Source organism: Pseudopipra pipra, chromosome 3, assembly GCF_036250125.1.
Source record: "Pseudopipra pipra isolate bDixPip1 chromosome 3, bDixPip1.hap1, whole genome shotgun sequence".
Lineage (NCBI taxonomy): Eukaryota > Metazoa > Chordata > Aves > Passeriformes > Pipridae > Pseudopipra > Pseudopipra pipra.
The window spans coordinates 116,612,365-116,634,228 of record NC_087551.1 but is presented as its reverse complement, the minus strand read 5'-3'; the positions used below and the strand labels follow the sequence as shown (position 1 = coordinate 116,634,228).

Sequence of the window (21,864 nt, the reverse complement as noted above, 5' to 3'; positions counted from 1 at the left end):
ATCACCCACACTGGAGCTGCATTAACAGAACAGCCACACACCAACCCTCTCCAGTGAACTGTTGAAGACCCCTCCAGTTACCAGACAGAGGCAGACAATGTCCCTGGAGCTCACTGAAGATGCCAAGAGCACCCGAGGGCAAAAGGCTCAGTCCCAACCTCACCATTAATTAAACCCATCAACAGCAGGGGCACAAACTGGGGTTGGACACCCCCTGTCCCCACCCCCTGTCCCCAAATCCTGATGTTTGCCCTCCAAATCCTCTACCCAGGAACCACGAGCACAAATACTTAAAGCTCTAAGGAGGTGCCAGTGCCCCAGACCCGACCTGGAGCCTTTGACCATCGACACCCCCAGACACACCCAACCTGGTGCCTGTTCTTCCTGGGACACCACCACCTCCCACCACCACCCCCTCGCCCCTCCCAAGGGCACAGTGGTGGGCACGGTACCCCCGATGCCCTGGCAGGACAGGCCAGGGAACAGCCACGACATGGAGGGACAGGGTACCCCAGAGCAGCCCCCATGGCAGGGGGTGAAACCCCCACCAGGGGTGGATTAAACAGCAAGTGGAACTGTAGGGCCCCCCAGACAGGCACCACCAGCTCCAGCCTCCAGCCAGCACAACACCACCGGGGCTGAGGGGGTGCACAGAGGGTGCCCCAGCACCAGGACACGGCTCCAACACCTGGAAGGTGCTGACACCCACCAGTCCCGTCAGAACCCGACCCCACCCCAGTCACACCGTGACCAGAACAGCCAGGAACCCCCGCCATGCCCACCCTGAACCCCCTTCCCTCGGCACAGGGACAGCCCTGCCGGGGCCGTGGAGGGAGGTTGTGCCCCAGGGCAGGTGGGATCGCGGTGACCCCCGGCAGGGACCGGCCCCTCCCCACACCGCCCCCCTCGGGCCGAGGGACGGAGCCGGAGCCGCGGGTACAAAACCCGGTGCCGCGTCTTTATTGGGGGCAGTGGGGGGCCGGGGGGCGGCGTGGGGGGCCGGGGCGGGTGGTGTGGGGCGGGAGCGTGTGACGGTGGGGCAGCGAGGGCTGAGGGGTGCTGATAAATAAGGGGGCGGGTGGGGGGGGTCCCGTGGGGGTGTGGGGACCCCCCGGCCCAGCTGTGCCCCCGCCGGGGGCCCGGCGGCTCTAGGGCTCCTCGGCGTCGTAGAGCAGGGCGGCGCTGAAGGTGGTGAGGGGCTCGTCGGGCGCGTGGGCCAAGCGCCCCGACACCAGCTCCACGCACAGGGTCTCGCCGGCCGCCAGCGGCAGCAGGAGGCTGAAGACGCCGAGGGCACCGGGGCTGGGGGCCTGCGCGGCCACCGGCCCCTTCTCCAGCCCCTCGGGCTGGAATCCGGCCGAGTCCAGGCGGGCGATGCCGTGGCCGGAGCGGGACAGGACGGCCTCCAGCCCCTCGCCCCGGTGCCCCGTCAGCACCGCGCTCACCAGGTACCGCCCGGGCACCGGTGCCGTGAACGTGCCTGCGGCAGGAGGAGGGGATCAGGGACCCCCAGGAACCCCCGGCGCCCCCAGAGCGGGCTCTGCACCCTCGGATCCCCTGCAGCACCCCACGGCCAGCGGCACACCCTGGGACGGGCACAGCACCCCCACAGAGCTCCCGGCCACCATCACGCCCGGCATCACATCCCCCTGTGACTGTGCAGCCCCCTCACACACCAGAGCCCCCACCGTAACCTCCATCACCCCGAAACCGCCCCACAGCCCCCCGTGCCCCCGCCCGGCCGTGCCTGGGCTCTCACCTGTCTCGGGGTCGTAGGAGCCGCCGTCGTTGAGCAGCACCTGGTCGAAGAGGACGGTGCCCGGCTCCGTGCGCTGGGTGCTCAGGGCGGCCGAGAAGGCGACGCGGGGCACCGAGCCCGGCTCCCCGACCTCGCCTGGGCACCGTGTCAGGACAGGGCACTCCTGTGCCCCTGCCCCCGGGAACCCACTGCCACCCTGTACCCTCTATCCCCCTCCCAGCACCCTCTGCCCCCCAGCCCAGCAGATGCAGCCCCCACTCCCCCTTCACCGTGTCCATGCGACCCCTTGACCATGTGCCCCCCTGCACCCCAGCCCCTCTGCCCCTCAGCTTCCAAGTGCCCTGTGCTCTCCCATGCCAACCCAGACACCCCCTGCTCCCCTTCCAGTCCCACCCAGCTCCCCACATCTGCCCCAAGCCCCCAGCCCCATGTCCTCTCCCCCCAGCCCCCCATGCCCCCCTGCACCCTAAGCCCCCAGCCCCAGCCCTACCTCTCTCTCCGGGCAGCCCTGAGGGAAAAGATGAGGAGGGGCTGCAGGACTGGCTTGGGGTGGGACCCCCGGGCACAGGGTCCAGCCATACCAGCACTGCCCCACTGCTGCATCAGGGGACACGAAGGAGGCTGATCCTTACCAGGGGGGCCCACGGAACCCTGCTCTCCATCCTTTCCAGGAGGCCCAGGTGGGCCGCGAGGGCCTGTCTCGCCCGCAGGTCCAGCAGGTCCAGGGGGGCCAGGGGGGCCTGGAGACAAGAGAGGGTTAGAGCCACCCTGGCCCCATAGCCTTTTCCCTCACCCCACAGACCCATGCCTGGTGTCCCATGTGTGATAACCCCACGTTCCCATGACTGGCGTCCCCTTGTCCCCACACAGTGCAGCCCCATGGCCTGGATCCTTCTGTGGTCTTGTGTCCCCACGCCCCACTATCACGTTCCCTGGTGACTCCACATTCCCATATCCCTGTGTCCCCACACCTCCACCACCGTTCCCACAGCTGTGTGCCCCCGTGAAGCCCCACGGCCCCCCGTGTCCCCACAGTCCCGGGATGCCCTGTCCCCCTGCAGTGCCCGTGATGTCCCGTGTGCCCCTGTCCCCCTGCAGTGCCCGTGATGCCCCGTGTGCCCCCATCCCTGCAGCCCCTCAGGCCCACGACACACCGTGTCCCCACAGCCCCGTGTCCCCCACGATGCCGCACATCCTCCCGCGTCCCCGCAGCCCCACAGCCCCGTGTCCCCCGTGTGTCCCCGTGCCCACGCACCGTGGCGCTCCAGCCGTGCCAGGCGGTTCAGCTCCCCGCGCAGATGGCCCAGGCTGGCGTTGAGGGCTCCGAGCCGGGGCGGCAGCTCCAGCGCCTTCTCCAGCAGCGCGGCCTGGGCGCGGGCCGTGGCGTTCAGGTCCCGCACGGCCCCCCACAGCCCGGCCACGTGCCGGCCCAGCCCCTCACGGACGCCCCGCAGCCCCCCGGCCACCGCCTCCAGCTGCTCGCAGACCCCCTCCAACTTGGCCACGCGCGGCTCCAGCCCCGCCGGGCAGCCCCCGGCCCGCGCCAGCTCCCGCGCCAGAGCCTCCAGCCGCTCCTCGCTCTCGGCCTGTCGCGCCGCCGCCGCCGCCGCCGCCTGGTCCAGCTCGGCCACCACGCGGTCGGTGATGGAGCCCAGCTGGCGCTGCCGGGCGTCCTGCTGATCCAGCGCGTCCTGCAGCCCCTCCACCGTGGCGTTGAGGCCGCTCAGGGCCCGCAGCGCTGCCGCCAGCTCCCCCCGCAGCTCCCGCAGCTCCGAGGGCGACGTGCCCCCGAAGACGCCGAACCCCTCCAGCGGTGCCTCCAGCTCCCCTGGCTCCGTGGGGCCGGGCTGGAGCTGCTCTGGCTCCCGGGGGGGCAGAGGGGCACAGGGCCGGGCGCAGGGGTCACCGCTCAGCCTCTCCAGCGCTGCCTCCAGCCGCCCCGTCCGGTTGCGGAGCTCCTCCAGCTCCTCGACCAGCGCCTCTCCCTGTGCCCCCAGCAGCCCCCCCAGGGTCCCGGCCAGCCCGGCCCCACGGAGCCCCTCGGTGTCCTGCGGCTGCCGGAGGTGGGGGCCGAGGGCCCCGTCGTGCCCGTCCTGCCCTGGGCAGGGGTGGCCGCAGCGGGCCAGCAGCCCCTCCAGCTCGTCCAGGCGGGCGCCGCGCTGAGCCCCGCTGGCTGCCAGCCCCTCCACCGCCCGGCTGAGGTTGGCCAGGCGCCCCGGCAGCCCCCCCGGCCGCCCCTCGGGCTCGGAGGGCCACGGGCCGGCGCGGGAGGCGTTCAGCCGCCCCTCCAGCTCCGTCAGCCGCCGCGCCAGCACCGGCCCCTGCCCCGGCCCCGCCGCCGGCACCGGCAGCCCTTCCAGCCGCCGCTCCAGCTCCGCCAGGCGCCGGAGCACGTCCGGGGGTGGCGGGGCAGGGGGGACAGGGGCCAGGCGGCTGCTCAGGCTGCTGATGTGCCGCTGCACCGACTCCACCGCATCCCGGTTGCGCTTGTCCACCGAGCCCACCAGCTTCTCCAGCGCCCGCATGCGGTCCCGGTCCTCGGCCGCCTGCCGCCGCAGCCCCTCGGTGCCGATCGTGCAGGCAGCGCACAGCTCCTGCAGCCGCCGCTCCAGGTCGAGCAGTGACGCGGTCCCCGGGCCCCCCGGCGCCCCCGGGCCGTCCCGGCCGCCCTCGGTGCGGCGCAGGCGGGTCTCCAGCTCCTCCAGCCGCTTCTGGACGTGGCTGAGCGCCTCCCGCACCTCTGCGGGGGCGGCCGCGTCGGCCGGCTGCTCGCCCCCGGGGTGCCCCTCCGCCCCCCGGGGCGGCGGCTCCTGCCCGGCCCGCAGCTCCTCCACCTGCTCGCTCAGCTGCCGCACCTGCTCCTCCAGTCGCCGCATCTTCTCCGCGTCCCCGCCGCCTGCCACGCACCGCCAGATCAGGGTGTCACATCCCCTTGCCATTGCATCCCCTACCGCCGTGTCCCTCCACCACCGCCTCCCCCTGCCCCAGCACTACCTTCACCCCCCAGGCCGCTGAGGGTGTTGCCGAAGCCGGAGAGCGTGGGGCGGCCGGGCCGGGGCGGGGGGCGGCCGGTGGGCTGGGGGGACGCTGGCGCGGGTCCCTCGGTGCAGTCTGGGCCCGAGTATCCCTGGCAGCAGCGCCAGGCCAGCTCCGACACCGTCCGCTGGGCCACCTTGTAGCGGGGCCGCAGGAAGCTGCGGTACCTGTGAGTGGAGGGGACAGGGAGTTTGGGGGGTCCTGGGAGGGGTGCGGGGCTTCCCCAGGGAGCCAAACCCAGCACAGGCTGCGGCTTGACCCAGCGGCGCCTGCGTCTTGCTCAACAGCCGGCGGCCGGGGGGGCTGCCCCTGCCCCTGTCCGGCTTTGTCACCCCGTCACCAGCATCACCCTGTCCCCGGCATCACCCCAACACCGGTATCACCCCATCACTGCCCCGAAAAGCTGCACGGTGTGCCAGGGTCCTGGCTCTGCTCGGCCAGGGGGACAGAGGCCGGTCACCCCCCGGCACCACTTGAGGTCACTGGCTCTTGTGCAAAGGTAAACACGACCCCGGGGCGGGTAAACACCAGCGGCGGCAGCACAGCCGCGGTCAGCCCCGGCTCTGCGCTGGCCCCCCAGAGTCCCCCTGGAGACCCTCAGCCCCATCCCGGCCCCACTCACGCCAGGACCCGGGGGCACTGGAGCTGCCCCCAGGGGCAGGGCTGATAGTCCGGCTTGATGAAGCTCTCGACACCGTCCTCCACCACACAGCTCACACTGCGCGTCACCACGTAGGCACACCAGTTCCTGCCGGAGGGAAGGGGTCAGGGCACACACCTGGAACGTGCCGGCACCAGGCATCGTCCTGGCACACGTGGGGCATTGTTCAGGGATAGACCTGGCATGGTCCCGGCACACACCGGGCGTCATCCCAGCACAGCCCCGGCATTGTCCTGGCACAGAGCAGGCACCAGCATGGACCTGGTATCATCCCAGCACACACCAGGCATTGTCCCGGCACGCACCTGGCACAGTCCCAGACCAGACCTGGCATCATCCTGGCACACAGCCAGACATCGTCCTGGCACAGAGCAGGCACCGGGCACTGCCCCGTCAGAGACCCAGCATCACCCCCTGCACCAGGCATCCCCTGGCACACACCGGCTTCCCCAGCAAAGACTGGTTCCACTGGGCACACACCACTGGGCACACACGGGATTCCTGGGACATGCTGGCCCCCCGGCACAACCTGACCCCCTGGGCACACCCCGGATCCCCCGACACGCTCCTGTGCTCGCCCAACCAGCCCCACCGGTAGCACCGTCACAGCCCAGAGCGGCGGGTTAATGGGCCGGATCCTGCCCTCCTGCAGCCCCTCTTCCCTGCCCGGCAACCTCACAGGAGCAGCTGCAGCACCTGACCACGGGGCAGCCCCTGGGAGCCCTGTGGGGATGGGGGCTCTGCCAGGAGTGGGGTGCTGACACCCCATCACATCGTGCTGTGGCTCCCATGCTGCCTGGCACGGGTATCCTACATCCTCCCCCTCCCCATCACTGCCCTTGTGTCCCCTGTCCCCTCTGTGCCAGTGGGGCAGGAGCATTGGGGCAGCCACACACTGGGACTCCAACCCAGCCACAGACTGTGGGGATCCCTGCCTGAGGTGCAGGACCCCAGCCCAGCCCAGCCCCACAGGTTGCAGTGACCCCAGCCCCACGGCGTGGGGCTCCAGCCTGTCCCCGTCGCAGCCTTATATGGTCCGAGCCCGGGGCCCAGCCCGGCCCCCCTGACCCGTCCCCCAGCGGTCCCCCGGGGAGCGGTCCCCGGCCCTGGGACCCCGCCGCGGGGCCCCGGTGCGGCGGCCGGTTCCCGTCAGCCCGGCTGGTTCCCCTCAGGCCCCGGCTGGATTCCAGCTCCTCCCCGGGGGCCGCCGGGAATTCCTGCGCCGACCGACGGCCCCCCCTCGCCTCCCCCCTTCACTTCCCAGCCCCGCACCCGCGGGGCCCTGGGACCCCCCGGCTGCCCTGGGGTCCCACCGCCCCGCCCCGGGGCTGTCCCCATCCCAGGAGCGGGACGGGACCGGAGCCCCCCCGAAAGGGCAGGACGTGGGGACAGCCCCGTACCCGCGAGCCACGGGGATAGGGCGCTGCACCCGCCGACCCGTGGGAAGCCCCCGCTGAGCCCCCAAAGCTGCAAGTAAAGGCTCAGCCGTATCCGTGCCCCACCAGGGAGTTGGGGGTGCCCGACCCACGGCCCCCCCTCCCCAGGCAATCCAGGCTGGGGCCACGTCCTGCCACCCGCCGGGGCCGCCGTGGGGCCGGGGCAGATCCAGCCCTGCGGCCGCGCTGCTGCGGCGCCGATGTGGCCGCGGTGTGTGACCCCAACCCAGCGCGGGGCCGCCCCCAGCCCTGCGCCCCGCCAGCGCCCCGACCCACAGGCACGGGCTACCCCACGACCGCCCCGCGCTGCCCACGGCACGGGATGGGACGGGGATGGCGATGGGGTGGGTCCGGGCCCCTCTCCCCCTCCCCGGCAGCGCTGACCCCCGCGTGGATGCCGAGGCGGGACCAGCCCGGGATCCCCGCGCGGCGGCACCGGCTCCCGGCCCCCGCCCCCCACGTGCGCCCACTGCCCACCCGCCGCGGGGCCGGGGCTGACCCCCCGGTCAGGGGAGCCCCCAGCGCTGACCCGGCGCCCGCCACGGCCGCTCCCGCCGCCCCCCGGGCTGGACGTGCCACGTGCCGGTGCCCGGCCGATGCCGGGGTCCCCGCGGCGTCGGAGTGGGGGCTGCCTCCGTGCCCCCGCTGCCGCCCGTGTCCCCCCGGTGCGTCCCGGTGCTCTCGGCTCCTACCTGTGCCGGCCGGCGGCCCGGGCACCGCTGTGGGCCGCGGCCGCGCCGGGGGCGAGCGGGGCGGCCCCGCCGGTGTAGAGGCTGTACCGGGGGGGAAAGTTGGCGGCCAGGGCCTGTGCGGCCAGGAGGCACGGCCAGAGCCAGGGGGCCATGCTGGGCTGGGGCGGCTCCGCTCGGCTCGGTCAGCCCGGTCCGGCGCGGCTCAGGAGCGCATAGGGTGTCCCGTCGCGGCTCCGCGGCTCTGGGCGGCTCGGCTCGGCACGGCTCGGCTCTGCCCTCCCCCCGGCCGCCCCTCGGCCAGCCCCTCGCCGGCAGGGCCGCCCCGCTGCCGCTGCCCGCCGGCGGGGTCCCCGGGGCCCCCCGCTTCCTGCCCACCGCCGCCCCCGCCGCGGCCGCGCCGGGCACCGCGGCCCCGCCGGCCCCGCCGCCGCCACATCTGCTCCTCGTTAGGCCGGGCCGGGGAAGCCAGAGGGGCCGGGCAGGGGGCCAGGGCGCGGGCGGCCAGCGGGGCGGCGGGGCTACCGCTGCGGTACCGCCACCAGCACTGCCAGCGCCACCGCCACCGGCGCCGCCTCGCACGGTGCCCCGCGTCCACCCGGCCGCCGGTGCCCCCGCCCCGCGCTCTGCCCCGGGCACAGCCGCGGCAGGTCCCGGCACCGCATCCAGCACTGCCACGTCCCTGTGTCCCCGTGTCCCCGTGTCCCCGTGTCCCCGTGCCAGGTTACACGTCCCGGTGCCGGTGCCGAGCCAGGCGCTGCCCCGCGCCCCCAGCCCGACCCTGACACCGCGCTGAGGACACCGGGGGCACTGGAGCAGCCGGCGGTGACACCGCGGCCACCCAGGGCCACCGCGGTCCTAGGCCTGCGGTGACGCCATGGCTTCCCCGGACCGCGCGGTGATGTCACGGCCTCCCGGTGACATCACGCCTTGGCTCCGACCCCACGGTGACGTCAGGGCGCGGGAACCCCCCGCCCTCGGGGAGCTGCGAGCGTGGGTTAAGCACAAACAGCTGCCGGCAGCTGGAGGGGGGAGGGGACGGGGAAGGGGACATGGGGGAGGAGGGACGCGGGGGTGGGGGACACGGGGCCGGGCTTGGCCAGGGCCCAGCAATGGGCTGTCCCCACGGGGACGGCGTCACCTTCTCTGTGCCCTCAGAGGCCGTAGGGGGCAGTGGGGGTCCCGCAGGGCTGTGGGGGGCTGAGGCCCTGCCGTGTCCCAGGGTACTCCAGCCAGTGCCAGGGATTTGAGGCCGAGCAGGGACAGTCAGTGGGGGTCCCGCTCCGCCCCAGCACAGCCAGGGGGCTCAGGGATGGGGACCAGGGTGGTGGCAGGACCCCGGGGGACTCACTGCTGGGACTCCCCGGCTGCGGCCCATCCTGCACCCAGCCCAGTGTGCCCCGATACACCTCAGTACACCTCGATACATCCCAATACACCCCGGTACACCCCACCACATCCCAGTATGTCCTCCTCATCATCATGGCTGGGCTTCGCGAACGAGGATTTGGGAAGGGCTCTACCCACATTTGCTACAAGCGCGCTGGGGGCTAAAAAGGCCAATGCGAGACAGACAGGTCCGGTTACAAAAGGCACAGTGGAAAGACTCCTAGCACACCACAGTATACCCCCGCCCAGTACACAGCCCAGTATCCCTCACTACCTCCCAGTATACCCCAGTACAGCTCAGCACATCCCAGTACGTCCCAGCACAGCCCAGTACAGCCCGTCCCACCCCAGCCCCGCGGCCCTGCCCGCTGTCATCAGCTGTAATGAGCTGTCATTAGTGTCATTAGCGCTAATTAGCCGCGGCCGCCCCGGGGCTCCCCGCCCCGCCCCCCGCCGTGGCCCCGCCCCCCGCCTCGCGCCGCGCCTTGTATGGAGAAGGAGCCGCCGCGGCTGCCAGGGGGCGGGGAGCGCCCGGGGGGCGGGGCCAGGGGTAAAGGCCCCGCCTTCGCCAAGAGCCCCGCCCCGCCCCGGGCAGGCAGTGACGTCACCGCGCACTCGGGTACTGTGACGTCACAGCACCAGATAGGAGTGACTTCACCGCCAGGCCACGCCCCTCCCGCCGTGCCCCGCGGCCGGAAGTGACGCGCGGCGCGGGGAGACGTGTCGGAGCGGCGGGGCCGGAACGTGAGCGGGGGGGACACCGGGGGGGACCGGGAGGGGACACCGGGAGGGGACAGGGACTGCGGGTGTGCTCGGGGGGGAAGGACCGGCTGCGGGGGGGGTGTCCCTGCGCGGTGCCAGCGTGTGTCCCCCCGCAGGATGATCACGGACGTGCAGCTCGCCATTTTCGCCAACATGCTGGGCGTCTCGCTCTTCCTCCTCGTCGTGCTGTACCACTACGTGGCCGTGAACAACCCCAAGAAGCAGGAGTGAGCGGACCCCCGAAAGCCCCGGCAGCGCTCCCCGCCCGCCCTCCGTCCCTCTGGGCCGCACGCGATGCCCCGGCCGCGCTGGGCGCGGGGCCGCGAGAGGCGCGAGGCCGAGCTTATTCCAAACCAGTTTTAAAGGAAACACGATGATACAAGACTAAACAGTGTGACGTCGTAAAAGCCCCGGACCCCTCCGCCAGGCCCGCGGGGAGGGCCGGGGCGGGTGCGAGGGGAGCGCCCGGCCTGGGGCTCAGCGCAGCAGGAGAGGAGCTGCCGGCAGGAGCTGGGCCAGGGGGGGCCGGTGGGCAGGGGCCGCGGTGGGGCACGGCGGGGCCGGGGGGGCCGCAGCCCCCTCTCCAGCGCCGCAGCCCTTGCCCGAGTGCGGCCGGCACGGGGCCAAGCAGGGCCAGGGGCCCCCGGGCTGCGCCACAGCCCCCCGGAGCCGCGGGGCCGTACCTGGGGCCGCGGGCCCCTGCCCCGGCACGGGAAGGGTCCCTCGGCGCTCAGCACCCCCCCGGGGGGCACGGGGGCCTCCGGGCAGAGCCCTGTGGGACAGAGACCGACGTCAGCAGGGCATGGGGCTCCCGCGGGCCCTTGTGCACCGACAGCCCCAGGCCTGAGGGTGTCGGGGTCCCAGCCCCCCACCTGGCGGGGGCTTCGCTCAGGGCTCCCACCCCCCCCCGTCGGCACGGGCTCTGGGGTGACACCACCCACAGCACCTACCCAGGCCGCTCCGGGGCTCTCCGGGCGTTCAGCTTCATCGGGAGCACCTGCGGGAGGGGGCACAGGGGACAAGAGGGTTGGTGCCAGGAGGGGTCTTTGTCCCCACCCGTACAGGAGCTCCCTGGGGCTGCGGGTCCCACAGAGCTGGACCCCTGCCCCTGGGGTGTCCACACGTTTTTGGGAGGGCGCTTGGGGCAGAAACACCTGGCAGAGCCCCACGGCTCGGGGGGCTCCCAGCCCTAGGGGCAGCCCCACAGAGGTATTCCCCCAAAGGTGTTGCCCCAGCACCCCCAGGCCTGGCTAGCAGAGCCGTGGGCAGCCCTGGGTCCCCTCCCTGCGGTGCCCCCGGTACCTGCAGCGGTGCTGTGCCCTGGAGCTCTCCCACACCTTGCTGGGCCTCCTGCGGTCCGTGGCTGGTGCGTGGCATTACCTGGGTGCCCACAGGCAGGGTCCCTGTGTGACAGAGGAGACAGAGCTCAGCCCGTGTTGGTGACAAGCTGTGTGCCATGGTGGGGGCACGGAGCCATCGCAGGGCACCTTGGCACGGCCTGGTGACACCATTCCCACAGTAGCAGTGGGCACAGAGTCCCCCTCCCTGCCAGCCTTGCCAGGGCCAGGCCCCCCAGCTCAACACCGAGGGCCATCCTGGCAGTGGCCAGTGCTGGAGGGAGGATGTGATGGGCACAGAGCTCAATCCCAGCCCTGCTGGTGCAACGGGCTCTACCCTGGCCGGGCCTGGTGGTCCCATAAATCATTGCCCCTGGCTCCAGCCAAGTTTCCAGCCTGGTCTCCTGTGGCACTGGTGTGACCATGCTGGCCAGGCCTGGCTGGCAATGAGGACCTGGGGGGCACAGCTCTGGAGCAGGGACACAGCTCCAGACCAGGGGATGTCCTGGATCGTGGGACACCCGCTCAGCCAGGAAAGCTGGGTGGGAGAAAGGGGGGCCTTTGGGGGCCTGGCTGTGGTTGGCCATGCTGAAGGAATACCTGAGTCACCTCAGCTCTGCTCCCAGTTTCAGCTCTCCCAGTTAAACTGTCTTTATCCCAACCCAGGAGTTCTCTCCCCATCCCACTGGGGAAGCAAGCAAGTGGCAGAGAGGCTGTGCTGCCCACTGGGGTGAAGCCAGAGCTGTGTCCCGTGGGGGTTGGACAAGGTGTCCAACAGCCAAGGTAGCCATGAACAGCCACAGACCCTGCAGCAAACGAGACCCTGCAAGCAGGAGCCTGTGCTGGGCAGGATATGCCAAAGCCACTGGTGCCAGTGGGACGTACTGAAAAGCAACAGCTGACTTCACCTGGGCCAAAAGAGCATAAATTCAGTGACCAACCCGAGACAGCAAAGGCCAACAGCAGCCAAGGGGAGTCACTGGGGGTCTGGCAGAGACCTGGCACACTGACCTCCCTGGGGTGTGGCCAGGCTGGAGCGGGAACTAGGAAGGAAGTGGAAGGATGGGACAAGACCAGGGTAACAGGATCTTCACCCCGTGCCATCCAGCCCCCAACCCATCACAGGTCCTGAGCGTTCCCGGTTCCTTCCCAGCTGCCTGGGAAGCAGAGGCTGGGATGGCACAGCTGGGGGTGCCAGTGCAGGGCTCGGAAGGCAAAGCCACGGGGTCAGAGCATCCCCAGGCCACGATCCCTGTGCAGACCCGAAGGAACAGACAGAACAACGTGCCCATGAGAACATCAGCCTTTTATTTCCTCCCACCACGTTCTCATGGCAGACAAGACACAGTCACAACAGAGGGCTGGGCAGCAAACCCCGAGGACAACACGACAGACACGGCAGAACTCGACACAAGCACAGCTTCAGGCACACCCAGTCACACCGGCAGCCCCGCCCCGGGGCTCTGCGGGGCAGGGGATGGGAGCAGGGGCCTCCCGGGCTTCCCCTGCTGGCCAGCTGAGGCACCGGACCCCGAGGGGCCTGGATTGGCACTGCCTGCCCCCTGCGGCCCTGAACCCCTGCCCCACGGCGAGAACATCAGCATGGGGGGCACAGCCAGCACCTCGCCTGGTTTTGGCACTCCACTGCAGTACATCGACCCAAGAGGACTCACCATGTGTTGGAAGCCCCCAGTGCCTCATGCCAGCCCTGCCAGCCCACCTCCCCACAGCCACAGCCAAGGCCACAACCTACTGCTGCCCAGCCAGTGTCTGGGAAGGGGAAAGGCACTTTGGTGTGTCCCCACTGGCCTTTGGAATGCTTTGGGAGCGGCAGGAAGTCAAGCAGAGGTTTTCTGTGCTGGCTTCTCCAGAAGCCTCACAGGCCCCACGCTTAAGGGGGGGTATCTCCCCACTGCCCCAGTGGCTGGGATCCCCCTCATCCCGATGGAGCAGCAGCAGCTCCTGCCTGGCCGGGGCTGCAGGACCGTGGGGTGGGCCAGAGGGGCCACAGGTCTCCCTGCTCAGGACTGCCCCATGGGGATGAGACCCCTCATGCTCACAGTTCCACACAAACCCACTGTCACGCTGTCCCAGCCCGGGTCGGGCTGGCTCCGAGCTCCCTCAGGGCCGTGGCCCCGCGCAGCAGCTCGACAGGCGCCGGAGCAGGCGCGCCAGGGGTCCCCAGCCCGGCTTACCTCTGCCCGGGGCCGGGGCGCCGCCGCCGCTCGGGGGGCTCGGGGGGGCCGTGGCCGCGGCCGGGGGCCTGGGGCTGCCGAAGGTGAAGCTGGGGGAGGCCCGGATCCGCGGGGAATCCTGCTGGCTGCCCCCGCTCCCGCTGGTGCCGTTGCTGAAGCTCCTGGTGCGGGCCAGGGAGTTGTCGGAGGCCGAGATGGGCAGCCCACTGCGGGGGTGAGAGATGGGGGTCAGCCTGGTGTGGCAGGGGGGTTCCCCTCTGCGCCCCCCACCCACTGTCCCAGCCCAGCCCTGAGCACAGGGTGGCCGTGGCCGAGGCACCACCTCTGGCAGAGTCCTGGACTGGTGAGCAGCTGGGGGCAGGGGTGTCACCAAGGCTGCCCCTGAGAGCTGCAGCCCCAGTGTCCCATGTCGTACGTCACTGTCCCAGCAGTGTTGTCACAGGATTCTCACTCCCTCCCCCCCAGACACAAATCATAGTATCACTGAGGTTGGAAAAGCCCTCGGAGACCCTCAGGTCCAACTGTTCCCCCACCACTGTTATGCTACCACTAACCCACCTCCCCAAGGCTTTTAAATCCTTCCAGGCATGGGGACTCCACCACTGTCCTGGGCAGCTCTGCCAGGGCTGGACAGCCCTTTCCATGAAGAAATTGTTCCCAATATCCAACCTGAATCTCCCCTGGTCCCTTCCTCTTGTCCTGTACCTTGTTCCCCAGGGGCAGAGCTTGACCCACCCCACCCCTCTCCACCCTCCTGCAGAGAGTGAGAAGGCCCCCCCGAGCCTTCTTTTCTCCAGGCTGAGACTCCTAAATCCCTCAGCCGCCTCCATCCCAGTCCAGTGCTAGAGGGGATGCAGAAAAGGCACTTTCCAGGCTACTGGGCCAGGTGAATCCCAACCAATGTCACCCCTGCCCCTTTCCCCACCAACAGCTCGGAGCACAGGGACCGACACCTGCAGCTCCTGGAGCTCTGCAGGGCCAGGCCCCGGCCGCGCAGGTGACCCTGGCAGGTGACTCACTTGGGGACATTTATCATCTCTAAGTGCTGTTATCCTGCAGCTCCCGCGCTCGCCCCAGCCGGCCCTTACGTGGAGCTCCTGGGGGGGGTCCCGGCCCCTTCTCTCCTCCGCGGGCCCCCCCCGGCGCCGCGCAGCCCCCGCACGTGCTTCAGCATCCAGGCCCGCAGGTTGCCCAGGCAGGTGTGCTCCGACAGCACGATCCGCGGCCACGGGTTACACTCGGCCATGTCCAGCGCCGCCACCGCCACCGCCCGGCCCACCTGCACAGCACGGGGCAGTGAGAGTGAGGGGACATGGGGACACAGCCCGGCCCACCTGCACGGCACAGGGCAGTGAGGGGGCATGGGGGCACACAGCCCGGCCCACCTGCACGGCACAGGGCACGGTGAGGGGGCATGGGGGGACACAGCCCGGCCCACCTGCACGGCACGGGGCAGTGAGGGGACACAGGGGGACACAGCCCGGCCCACCTGCACGACACAGGGCACGGTGAGGGGGCACGGTAAGGGGGCACATGGCCCGGCCCACCTGCACGGCACAGGGCAGTGAGGGGACATGGGGGCACACAGCCCAGCCCACCTGCACGGCACAGGGCAGTGAGGGGACATGGGGGCACACAGCCCGGCCCACCTGCATGGCACAGGGCAGTGAGGGGACATGGGGGGACACGGCCCGGCCCACCTGCACGGCACGGGGCATGGTAAGGGGGCATGGGGGCACACAGCCCAGCCCACCTGCACGGCACAGGGCACAGTGAGGGGACACAGGGGGACACAGCCTGGCCCACCTGCACGGCACAGGGCACGGTGAGGGGGCATGGGGGCACACAGCCCAGCCCACCTGCACGGCACAGGGCAGTGAGGGGACATGGGGGCACACCGCCCGGCCCACCTGCACGGCACAGGGCAGTGAGGGGACACGGGGGCACACGGGGACAGGAGGGCGTGTGGAGTGGCACGGGGGAGAGGGGCACTGGTGAGGGGGTCATGGGGAGAGGGGGTTTTGGGGAGGACGGGAGCACAGGGAAGGGGGGACATCGGGGTGGGGCAACGGTGAGGGGGTCATGGGGAGAGGAGGGGATATAGCAGGAGAGAGGACACTGGGGAGGGGGAGCACTGGGGAGAGTGGGCAGCTCCCCAGAGCACAGGGGAGAAAAGCACATGGAGAAAAGTAACCCCAGCTGCGAATGCCAGCCCAGCCTCCGGATCTCAGCCCCTCCCCCGGCTCAGCTGGGCCCCTGTACCTGCTCAAAGAGCTCCACAGTGTAGCGGGAGGGGAAGGCGGGCGGGGGCGGGGGGCTGGCCCGGCCGTTGTCATGGCAGGCCCCCGGGATGCTGTTCACCGAGCGCCCCGAGTTGTAGTTGCACTCCAGGGTGTAGCTGTGGGGCACAAGGGAGCCACCGTTACCCCACAGACCCTCAGCAGGGCTGGGGTGACCCCCATGTCCCTCTGGGAGAGCCACTTTGGTGGAGCTGGGGCACAGGAAAGCTGCAGGTTTTGAGGAGTGTGCTCTGATGGCAGGAATGGCCCATCCCCTGCACAAGGATGTGTGGACATACCAGAGATCAGCGTGATGGGAACTTGGGATGGAGCTCGTGGGGGCCTAAGGGTGGCACCCAAAGTGCCAAGGTGCCTGTGAGGGGACCTCTCAATCCCCTCTGGAAGGTGATGGAGAATGGGGGGTCCCTGATGGAGAAAGGGAAGTGTCTCATGTCAATCCAGGGAGTGGGCGGCCACAGCCTCCCCCAGCCTCCAAGGTGTCCCTGAGCGAGCCGTCCCAGAGGTGGGAAGGAGAAGAGAGGCTGGGAACTGCTGGCTGGGAGGGCTCCCATCTGTCCCACTGGCCAGAGGCAGCTCCAGGACCAGTCCAGCAGAAAACCTGAGCAGTTCCATCCCTCTTTGCCTGAGGCACCACACGGGCACTGAGAGCACTCCCAGCACCTTTCGGAATGTCGCTGTTGGATCAACCCTGGGCTGCTCCGGGCCAGCCCAGAGCAAAGTGCCAAGCCCAACCTGCTGTGTGTGTGTTCCTGTATGGCTGGATCAGTGTGTCCCTGACCCACCAGAGCTGGGCACGGAGCAGGGGCCGAGTGCACGGCAAGCGCCAAGGAAACGGGAGAGAACCTCCCTTCTGTGGGTCTGGCTGCCAGTGGTGTGTTCCCAGCACAGAAACGGGCCAGGAATATCCCATCCCACGTGGGAGGGGGCGGATCATAGGTATCCCCGGCTCCTGGGATCACAGATGGGCTGAGGCTGGAATCTCACACACAGCCATGGGGATTCTGCGCCCACGGCAACTCAGCTTAATTACAGCTCAACACAGACACGAGTTGGAAAGAGAATTCCCCCTGGAAAGCCATCCAAGAGCGGGGAGGAGAAACCAGAGCAACTGCAGGAAGAGTGTGGAGAGGGAGGAGGGGGAGGGCTTGGCTGAGCCTCTGCCTCAGGAACACAGCAGCACCTGGCACAGCCAGGCCTGGCTTCTGCTGACCTGCCCCAGAGCCATGCAGGACAGGGCGGTCCCACGGGACTGGTTCCTCCTTCCCCCAGTCCCATGCCCAGCACGAGCACTCGGTGCCAGGCTGGACGGTGCTGCCCTACCTGTGGATGATGCCCAGGGCCTTGTAGACGGCCACGCGCCCGCTGCCCTCCTTGGACTGCCCGTCCCGCTTGTCCCGGGCGTACATGTTCTTCTCCGAGAAGTTGCAGCCCGTGAAGTCGAAGTGAGGCGAGTTCAGGGAGATCAGTTTGGGGAACAGCATGTTCTCCACCTGTGGAGAGCAGCAGGGGTGATGGGAAGGCCTCAGCTCCAGTGGGACCAGTGCCAAGTGTGGGGATTCACCAGGGCTGGCTGGGCCCGCTCTGCTCCAGTTCCAGGGTCTCACAAGCTCCAGCTGTGCCCAGAGGATGCTGCCCAGCCCTGCCCACCTCACACTGGGCTCTCCTGACAGCTAGCTGGGAGGAGAGGAAGGGAGCCCAGCGGCACTGCTCTTCCCCACCCTCATCCCTCAGGAGAAAGGCAACTCTGCTGCTGGCCCACACCAGCTCCAGGGGGAAATCTGAGACCTCCTAGGGAGGAGAGGGAGGAGACAGGAGAGAAGGAAAGAAGAAGGAAGGGAAGGAGAGGAGGAAAAGGAAAGAAAAGTAAGATAAGGAAGGAAAGGAGAAAGAAGGGAAAAGCAAGGAGCCGTGATAGGGATTTCCGTACCCCCCTCCCAGGAGTGGGAGGGAGCGCTGGGGCCTGTGGGGAGGGGGCAGAGCAGCAGGAGGGTGCCAGCAGCCCTGGCCTCACCTGGTCGTTCTCGTCGCTGAAGCTGTTCCCGTACATGAAGCAGCCGCGCTTGGACGCGTGGCCGTGCAGGTCCACGTAGTAGGCCAGGCCGCTGTCCCGGGGCGCGATGGGCTCGGGGGGCTCGGGGGGCTCGGGCGAGGGGGCTGAGGGAGGCCTCTGCACCCCCTCCTCACAGTGCTGGTCGGTGTGGCTCGAGGGCAGGATCCAGGCGGCCCGGTCGGTGCTGTCCGACAGCCGCGTGTCCCGGTCCGGGCGGGAGGCGGTGCTGGCACTCCAGGCACCGGCACCGGGGGAGTTCCGCGCGTTGTTGGCTTTGTCCAGCTCCGACAGCGCCGCCTCCGCGGCTGGGACGGGAGGGTTGGGGCATTTTGTGCTCAGTGAGCTGGTGCCGAGCGGGGAGACAAACGTCCTCCAGTCCGGAGAGCCCGGCAGGACGCGGCTGTGGACGTGGTGGTAGAGCAGCACGGCCTTGGCCCCGTACACCGCGGGGTGCAGCTCGGCGTCGGGGTGCAGGTACTGCCGGTTCAGGTTCACCCCGCGGGAGTCGGTTCTGCAGGGACAGCAGAGACGTGAGACCCTGCCAGGGTGCCCCGGCACAGCTGAGCTCACCTCGGAATGCCAGCACTCCAGGATCTGTCCCGGAGTACAACAGCCAAACCACCCCCTCACAGCCAGAGGCTGCCCCAGAGCACCGAGAACCTTGGCAAGGCAGAGCCCTGTGTGACATCCTAGAGAAGGGAACGCAGCTGGGGAAGGGGCTGGAGCAGCAGGAGGGGCTGAGGGAGCTGGGGGGGCTCAGCCTGGAGAAAAGGAGGCTCGGGGGGACCTTCTGGCTCTGCAACCCCCTGACAGGAGGGGGGAGCCCGGGGGGAATGGGCTCTGCTCCCAGGGAACAAGGGACAGGAGGAGAGGGAACGGCCTCCAGCTGTGCCAGGGGAGAGTTAGGTTGGATATAGGGAACAATTCCTTCACAAAAAGGGCTGTCCAGCCCTGGCACAGCTGCCCAGGACTGTGGTGGAGTCCCCATCCCTGCAGGGATGGATGTGGCACTTGAGGACATGGGTTAGTGGTGGCCTTGGTCGTGGGGGAATGGTCGGACTCAATGGTCTCAGAGGGCTTTTCCCACCGAAATGATTCCGTGAAACATGGAGCAGGTTTCCAGGCAGGAGAGCCCAGCCCAGCCCCGCACTCACCGGTAGTGGCCCCGCACCACCCCATCAGGGTTCAGCATGGGGATGAGCTTGAAGACGAACATCCGCCGCAGCATCTGGGCACGGGGATCCTCCTCCCGCAGGATGAAGTCCAGGAAGCCATTGAAAACAAAGCTGGAGGGGGTTTCTCCTGGGTGGACTCTGCTGCTGAGGAAAAACACCTGGGGACAAGCAGACAGGGGTGAGGGGGATCCCTGCCTGCCCTCTGACACTGCAGTGCAGGAGGGTCTCGCAGACTCTGCTCCCCACACTCCACCCAAACGCTCCAGCCCTCGGGGACACGACACAGTTTGGGTCACAGACATGAGAGTGGCAGCAAGGCACCGACACAGGGGCCACTGTGGGGGCTGCTGACCCCCCTGTCCCCAGCACAGCCCCGATGCAGGCACGGCCACTCACCCTCTTCCCGGCGAAGCGGCGTGGCCGGGGCGTGCTGGTGTCGGGGAAGAGCTTGTCCAGCCGCGGCTCCCGCTTCTCCTGCATGCCGTGGCACGAGGTGACCGTCAGCAGGTCCACACGCAGCTTGTCCAGCGAGTGGCACAGCAGCTCCCGGTGGTAATAGACAGAGTCCAGGGGGCTGTGGGCGAGGAGGGGCTCAGCCACACCCAGAGCGAGGGGGCTCCCGCCCTGGGAAGGGGATGAGAGGGCTGGGAAGGGGGTGTGGGGGGCACACCTGCTGGGGGACATGTGCCTGCAGTCCTGGAAGCGGCCGTCCAGCTGTGCCAGCATGTCCTGGCACTCGGTGTAGGAGAAGGGGTAGCAGAAGGCAAAGTAGGTGGTGGCCCCGCGGTGCTCCAGGAACCGGTGCACGAAGGACAGCACGAACTGCGTCTCCACCACCTGCCACAGACGTGGAGCAGGGCTGGGCACAGGGGCAGGGCCACCCTGGCACAGCCCAAATCCCCTCTTCTGGCTCCCTTGGGCATCGATCGCCCTTGGCTATCCCCATGGGAATCACTGCCCAGCCACCACCCCTGGTGTCCTGGCACACCAGGCTGTTCCCTGCAGATCCTCTGGCTCATTGCTCACCCCACCAGCAAAACCACACCTGTCCTGTCCCGTGTCAGGGCGTGGAAGGGATGCCACATCCCTGGAAGTGTTCAGGGACAGGTTGGATGGAGCTTGGTGTGACCTGCTCTAGTGGAAGGTGTCCCTGCCCAGGGCAGGTGGTGGCATGAACTCTCTAAGGTCCCTTCAGCCCAAGCCATTCTGGGATTCAGTGGTTCTCTCTGGTTCCTGTTCCACAGAGCAGAGGGTCTGCTGGGAGGGTGGGCACTACCTCCCCATGGCAGCACACGTGGACCAAGGAGCACCCAGAACAGGAATCCCTTGGGCAGCTCCCACCACATCCAAGGAACCTCCTGGGAATCTCACCCCTTGGCTGTGCCTCCCAGGGCTCCCCCAGCCTCCCTGGCTGTGCCCCCCACTGGGGCAGCAGCACCTGCTGCCACAAAGAGCTGTTTTCTGGCCACTTTGGCAGCTGGTGAAGGGGAAGAGAAGCACTAGGGGTGCTCAGGGGGCAGGTCTGTGTTCCCCCACTGAAAACACCCCATGGTGGCCTATGCCCAGCCACAGCTCCACGGACCCTCCTCTGCACAGCCCTGAGAAAGGACTGTCATTAACCCCCTTCCCCCGGGGGTGCCAGGGACAGCCCAGCCACTCCCCCGCCCCAGCAGAGTGCAGTGGTCACCCCGTGGCGAGGGAGGGGTGTCCATGCCCCCGAGCCGCCCCCCGCCCCGTGTCCCACCTGGAAGCTGGGCCGCTGCCGGATGCGCTCCCAGCGCGGGCGCACGGGCAGGGTGCGCACGAAGGGAGCCATGCCCTGCGCGTACAGCCGGCTCTGCTTGTTCATGTTGAGGATGTGCAGCTTGATCAGCTTCCCCGGGGCCCCCCCGCGCACGCTGAAGTAGAACCAGGACCTGGGAGGGGGCAGGAGCGGCGCCGGCTCAGCCTCTGCCCGGGGGTGTCCCCCAGGAGTCCCCCACCTCCCCCCGGGGGAGGGACCAGACCCCCCGACCCTCCTCCCAGGGCGCCCCGGACCCCGCTGGCTCCCTCAGCCCCTCTCCTCCGCCCCCCAACCTCACGGACCCCCTTCCCAGGGCACCCCTACATGGTACCACCCACCCACCCATCCGGCCCTGTCGAACTTTGTCTGTCCTCCGGGGGGGCTTAGATCCCTGAGGCAGAGGGCACAGACCCCCCGAGCCCACACCCAGGGCACTCTAATCTCGCCGGCCACCCCCCAGCCCCTTTGCTCAGCCCCCCCAACCCCACCGACCCCCGTTCCAGCCACTCCTGGACCCCGGGGAACCCCCACCCCAGCGCCCCCCGTACGGTACCAGCCGCCCCTATTCGCTCCCCTCGCCTGCCGGTACCTGTTGCCGTTCTCATACTCGGTCTGGGCGCAGTCGGGCCGCGTCCACACGTTGAACTCGTAGTCGGCGGCGGGAAGCGCGTTGGCCCGGGCGGCGGGGCCGCCCCCCGCCTCTGCCGGCCGGACCTGCTCCACGTGCGCCAGGTTTCCCGAGTCGAAGCGGGAGCTGAAGAGGAGTCCCCCGCAGCGGATCTCCATGGCCCGGCGGGGCCGGCCCCGGCATCGCCCCGGCGCGGCCCCGGCACGGCCGGTACGGGCCGCCCGGCAACAGCAACGCGCGCGACCATTGGCTGCCGCCTCCCAGCAACGCCGCCGCCCATTGGCCGGCGCCTCGGCAACGGCCGCGGCGCCCCTGGGGCCGCTCCGCCTCCCTGGGCAGGCCCCCGTGCGGACCACGCCCCTCCCCTGGCCACGCCCCCAGGTACCTTCACACCTGTCCGTGCTCACCTGTACACGGAGCACAGGTGTGTGCACAGACACGCGCACACGGAGCACAGGTAGGTGTGTGCACAGACAGGGACAGACGTGTTCGTGCCCATGCGTGGCTGTGTAACGCGAGTCGCGTGCACAGTTGCATGTGTGCACACGCAGCTACACAGACACACCTGCGCTCAGGAACACAGGTACGCGCACAGACACCTGTGCACGCGGCAAAGGGACACGGCGGCAGCAAAACGGCAGAGGCGGGACTCGAACGCGCCACC

The 21,864-nt window shown here is 69.5% G+C and overlaps 3 protein-coding genes across 8 annotated transcripts in view; 2 read left to right on the top strand and 1 right to left on the bottom strand.

Annotated features, from left to right (window-relative positions):
- PREB (prolactin regulatory element binding) overlaps window positions 1-21,864 on the top strand; it is a 345,777-nt gene that overhangs the window by 19,569 nt on the left and 304,344 nt on the right. The gene's annotated exons all lie outside the window — the stretch shown is intronic.
- Window positions 938-21,428, bottom strand: LOC135412254 (cytosolic carboxypeptidase-like protein 5). Of its 5 annotated transcripts, XM_064650829.1 has the most exons (15): window positions 21,162-21,428; window positions 20,534-20,705; window positions 19,460-19,626; window positions 19,186-19,363; window positions 18,769-18,947; window positions 17,576-18,125; window positions 16,885-17,054; window positions 15,527-15,662; window positions 14,353-14,543; window positions 13,265-13,470; window positions 11,035-11,135; window positions 10,683-10,729; window positions 10,416-10,504; window positions 5,418-5,543; window positions 4,825-4,962 (listed from the first exon to the last, which is right to left on the bottom strand). In XM_064650829.1, exons 1-14 carry the CDS (start codon window positions 21,356-21,358, stop codon window positions 5,521-5,523), a joined length of 2,406 nt encoding a protein of 801 aa, XP_064506899.1. In that variant the 5' UTR covers window positions 21,359-21,428; the 3' UTR covers window positions 4,825-4,962; window positions 5,418-5,520. The 5 variants fall into 5 exon arrangements, with proteins under 5 accessions (XP_064506897.1, XP_064506896.1, XP_064506899.1 ...); XM_064650828.1 differs by lacking the exons at window positions 4,825-4,962; window positions 5,418-5,543 and having other exon boundaries at window positions 10,076-10,504; XM_064650830.1 differs by lacking the exons at window positions 4,825-4,962; window positions 5,418-5,543; window positions 10,416-10,504; window positions 10,683-10,729; window positions 11,035-11,135 and having other exon boundaries at window positions 13,341-13,470; window positions 14,284-14,543; window positions 21,162-21,427.
- Window positions 9,663-10,121, top strand: OST4 (oligosaccharyltransferase complex subunit 4, non-catalytic). The gene is made up of 2 exons (XM_064650834.1): window positions 9,663-9,714; window positions 9,849-10,121. The coding sequence occupies exon 2, from the start codon at window positions 9,850-9,852 to the stop codon at window positions 9,961-9,963; it is 114 nt and encodes a 37-aa protein (XP_064506904.1). The 5' UTR covers window positions 9,663-9,714; window position 9,849; the 3' UTR covers window positions 9,964-10,121.